This window comes from Gavialis gangeticus, unplaced genomic scaffold (assembly GCF_001723915.1).
Source record: "Gavialis gangeticus isolate Ggan-Ray unplaced genomic scaffold, GavGan_comp1, whole genome shotgun sequence".
In the NCBI taxonomy this organism is placed as follows: domain Eukaryota; kingdom Metazoa; phylum Chordata; order Crocodylia; family Gavialidae; genus Gavialis; species Gavialis gangeticus.
This window is the reverse complement of record NW_017729025.1, coordinates 116,159,941-116,164,654: the sequence shown is the minus strand read 5'-3', so window position 1 is coordinate 116,164,654 and position 4,714 is coordinate 116,159,941. Positions and strand designations below refer to the sequence as shown.

The window sequence follows — 4,714 nt, the reverse complement described above, 5'->3', positions numbered from 1 at the left end:
TGGGGGGGGGGGGGGACTAGCCCTGTGGCTTGCATGTAACCTAATAGGACTCTCCAGCCCAGAGGAGTTGGTCACATTTAAATGCAAATCTAAACTACTTGTGGGATGTACAGGGGGCAAGGCCAGCCTCAGAGAGGATTAACCCTTTGGCAGTTCACCTTGGGTCTCCAGCTTCCTGTATCTACCCCTCTCCCCCAACCTGTGCGGGCAATTAAAGTGAACTAAAAATCTCCAGGGACCAAGCTAGCTCAAGCAAAATCAGGCCAGCAAAACCTGAATCCCATTGCTAGGACCTGTAATGATTTGGCGCAGCAATTCAAAAATAATAATCTAATTACACAAACCAGCTATTAATTTAAAAAGAGAGAGAGAGAGAGAGAGGGAGGGAGGGAGGGAGGGAGCCATAGAGAAAAATATAACCCAAGCTCTTTCATTCATGCTCCTGATAATGGAATTTGCTTCTTTTCTCCGCCATGTGAATGGCCTAACAAAAACAACTTGAGCTTTATAAATAGCTTTTCATGTCCATTTAATGAAAATGATTTGGGGAAAGAGAAGATTGTGTCATCAGTATTCTCCCGAGGAGCTTGGCATGCAGTTGTGTTTAGTTTGAAAGTGTAAATCTCTTTTGTTCCAATAATATATGGCTTTAGCTGCTTGTCCTCAGTCTTTTTCTGTTAGTTCATTACTACACAATTACCATTCACGCTTCATTAGAATCTCTGTCTCTCTTTGGGAGTTTTTTTAAGGAGAAACTCTGCCCTTTTTATCATACCAATACCATTGGGAACCAGTCAATGTGCTAATTAGCTGTTACTTTTCATGTCTTCAGATTGAATTCAAGTTTTGTAAGGGGGGGGAGAGATTAATATAAAAAAAGATGAATACTGATTGATCAAAACTGCATCTAAAAAGGACTTTTTTGTCGGAATCAGAGAAGTCCCGCATTTTCATCTCCAGAATAAGAAAGTACCCGAAATGATAAAAGAGTCTGAAAAATCAAATACTTTTGAGGGGGGTTGGGGGAGAAAGCTTTTTTATTATACCTCTATCTTAGCTGGTACGCCTCGCTTTGCCTTTTCAAGCTGCAGACCTTTGAATCTCATAACAAAACAGGCCACTATTGATACATTTTACACGTTTCAGTTGATGTATCTAATCCTGGTTATCACTGCTTGAAAGGGGACGCTTATTTAAGCGTAAAGTTCCTTTCACTGCATCAGGTTTATAGGTGCATTCAGTGCACAGAGTGAAAGACTCAGAGGGATGGGGTGAAAGGGATGGAGACGAGAAAGGGGAAAGAAATGAAAGAGGAGAGAAAGAAACAGAGGGGGAGACCCGGTGGCTGCGCCTGGCCTCAGCCTGCCCACGACTCACTCGCCTGCTTCTGCCTCTCCTCCCTCTCCCAGCTTCCTCTTCAGTGGTGCCCATCCCCGGCACATTCTCCTGGCCCATGGCTGCGAGAGGAAAGCCCCGCCGGGGCATGCTCCGCAGGGCAGTCTTCTCAGACGTGCAGCGCAAAGCCCTGGAGAAGATGTTTCAGAAGCAGAAATACATCAGCAAGCCAGACAGGAAGAAGCTGGCAGCCAAGCTTGGACTTAAAGACTCACAAGTAAGCAAAAATCAGGCGGTGTAGGGGGTGGGAGGGTAGGATTCATCCCCTGCGGACCTGGGTTATTTCTCAGCTGCAACATTCCAGTTAACAAAAGTTTGTGCTCTCTATCTTATTTAGTTAGTCTATAAGATGCAAATCTACCCTGCCTTCTACCATACAGCCAGTCAAGAAAAATGTCTTTCAGGGACCTCTTGTGGGCACATGGGTCTCCTGTTAGGGTCCAAGACCTGCCAACTGCTCTGCACCTTCCCTGCACTGCATTTGCAACTGTTGATGAATAGCAGAGCTGGCTGAGTAGAGTTCCCCAGCTCCCTTTCTCATCAGCCTTGCTAATTGAGACATGCTGCTTGTATTCAATAGGATCCCATCCCTGTGCTCAATGCTTTACAAGACAAGGCAGGGGCCTTTCCACAAAGAACTCACAGTTGAGGTCCTGAGGGTGCTCCGCGTTCCCAGACCCCAGTGGATCTTGAGGGTTTCTGGGACCTCGAGTGGATTTAGTAGCCTTTGCTGCTTCTCTGGGAGGAAGTAGCAGCTAAGGAGGAGGAGAAAGGCTGCCAGGTGGGTCAGGAAAGGTTGTTCAGGAGAAATCTGAAAGTTTGCTGTAGCTTTTAGGAAAGAGTGAAGCACCAATAGCAGGAGAAAGCAAAGGGGAGAGGAGTCCGAAGCATAGTCTTACACAGCCTGGCAGCACTCTACTCTTCAAGGAGGACTCAGGTCACTGCCCTGAAGGCCTGAGAAATGAGACCAGAAAGGATTCTTCCAGGATCAACCCATGTACATTGCACATACAAACCGTGTCAGCTGAAGGCCAAGCTGACCACCTTCTACAAGGCACAGCAAATCAGTTGTGTGCAGCCTCTAGGATTCTTTGTAAACTGAGCCATATCCTTTGTAAATGCTTTCCCTCTAGGTGAAGATCTGGTTCCAGAACAGAAGAATGAAGTGGAGAAACTCCAAAGAGCGAGAGCTCCTCTCCTCTGGGGGCTGCAGGGAACAAACTCTACCCACTAAGTTCAACCCTCATCCAGACCTCAGCGATGTGGGCAAGAAATGTTCAGGAGAGGAGGAGGAAGAAGTGTCCCCTCTGTGCCCAGCCAGCCCCCACCATGCCCTGACCTACCACCAGTCCCCAGAGCACATACACTTGAGGGACAGACTGGACTCCCATATGTCCCCCTCTCCATCCCACTCCAGCAGCCCCAGCAAACCTTCAGACTTCTCAGACTCAGAGGAAGAGGATGATGAAGGAGAAGAGGAAGAGGAGGAGATCACAGTTTCTTAGATGCCCTGCCTACCCCCACCATGACAGGGGACATTGCAAAGTTGTAAATTTAAAAGTGCTATAAAATTGAAGAGGTGGTGTCCCTCCTGAACATCCACGTAGTTCTCCACTGCAGGTTATTTATTAAATAGCTACAAGTCTTCCTTCTCATAGGCATTTCCCTGTTTGTCCTACTTGGAAGCTCTTCTATTCACAGTATCCCTTAGCCTTTCTATGTGTATCTTTGCTTAGCAACCGAACTTGTTTGATAGGGGCATTTTCTTGAAGCAAGCCAGAGCAAAATAATTAGGACACTTTGATTTATAATGAGGGGGAACTTACAAAATTCAGTGGAAACTGTGGTTTCTAAAGAAAATCCTGGTACATGCCATGACCCTTTTCATTAGATTTCAAATGAACTGCAATCTGTTATGTTACAGAAATGACTGGGAACTGGTCTGATCCTGCAACCTTTACTTATATAAGTGAGTAATCTCAATGAGGTCTGGGGAACCATTCATGGATCAAATACTGTCCCCCACCCCCTTTACTCACACTGATTAGCACCATACTCCAAGAACTCTCCTGCTGAAATTAACTCAGTGGGACTATTCTTGGAGTGTGTTGTGCCCATGTGCCTCATATGTAATGGGGTGCTGTGTGTTGACATGCTTTTCATTTAATTTATGCATTATTATATAGTATACGAATTACTGTCTAATCCACTGTTTTGCCCACAGGTCTGTGATTACATTTCCACTTGGCTTCTGTTCTAGTTTTTATGTGGAAAGAGGAAAGTGGCTGCACCTCTTTGATTTCTGACTGAACTTTGCTGTCCTTGCACAGCTTTATGAACTGTACACTATTTTGTACACATACATTGTATGGATATTTTATACCAAGGCTATTTTGAATGCATTTAAAGATGGAATGACAACATTTCTTTCTTCTTTTGTTTTTTTTAAAAAGGTGTTTAAACTAAAACAAAATGTAGCTGTTTAATGGTGTAACTTATAAAGAAACACTTTTATTTTGTATTTTACCGTGTACAGATTTTAAATATGTATATATAATAAATGCCATGAATGCCAAATAAAAAGTAGATTTCCAAGTTTGGTTATTTGGTTATGCTTGGTTTTAGAAGGCTATGACTAGGGACAAAGCAATTAACTAATAACGTTTGATCAAACACAAAGTCCAGATAAATCACCACCCACATCAGGACTTGATACAATGGAAATGTATTCATTTTGAATTAAAGAGATTTTGAAATGAGTGAGACCTGCCCATGGTGTTTATCATGTAAGTAGTAATTGCAAGTAATTATTAAATAGAGTTTTACATGAACAAGGGCTTACATCTTCTCTACTGGTTGCCACAGTTATGATTCATCTGCCTCCATCTGCCAGTCCCCTGAGCACCTACATTTGAGGTACAGGCTGGACTTAACTGCAGCATCACTGTATTCTGTTTAAAAGAACAGCGATCATTTTGAACACCCTCTCTCCCTCCTTTCCCCTATTATCAAAACAAAAATTAGATGGTAAATGCTAGATCCCAACTGGCTTTTTGCAGAGTGGAAAACTCTTATTTTCTAAATTAGGTATTACCTGGCCAGACTGTCTGTGTGAAGCAGCAATAAACAGAAAAAAAGGAATTTAGGCTATACAGTACATTGTAACGCAAAGCACGAGGAAGAGGGAAGGAAACTAATTCAAGTTTGTGATCTTTGCTGCCCTTGCTGAGTTCTAGTAACTCATCTAGAATGAACAGACAATTTAACCTTGCTAAGTCTGATTCTGCATATAATACAGGGTCAAGACTTTACTATGCAG

The 4,714-nt window shown here is 43.4% G+C and overlaps 1 protein-coding gene across 1 annotated transcript in view; it reads left to right on the top strand.

The window, feature by feature from the left end:
- Positions 1-3,862, top strand: part of DBX1 (developing brain homeobox 1) — a 17,111-nt gene extending 13,249 nt beyond the window's left edge. Inside the window, exons 4-5 of the mRNA XM_019520008.1 lie at positions 1,410-1,612; positions 2,529-3,862. Coding sequence (XP_019375553.1) covers positions 1,410-1,612; positions 2,529-2,900 — 575 coding nt within the window. The 3' untranslated portion in view covers positions 2,901-3,862. The remainder of the gene's footprint in view (positions 1-1,409; positions 1,613-2,528) is intronic.
- Positions 3,863-4,714: the final 852 nt, after the last annotated feature.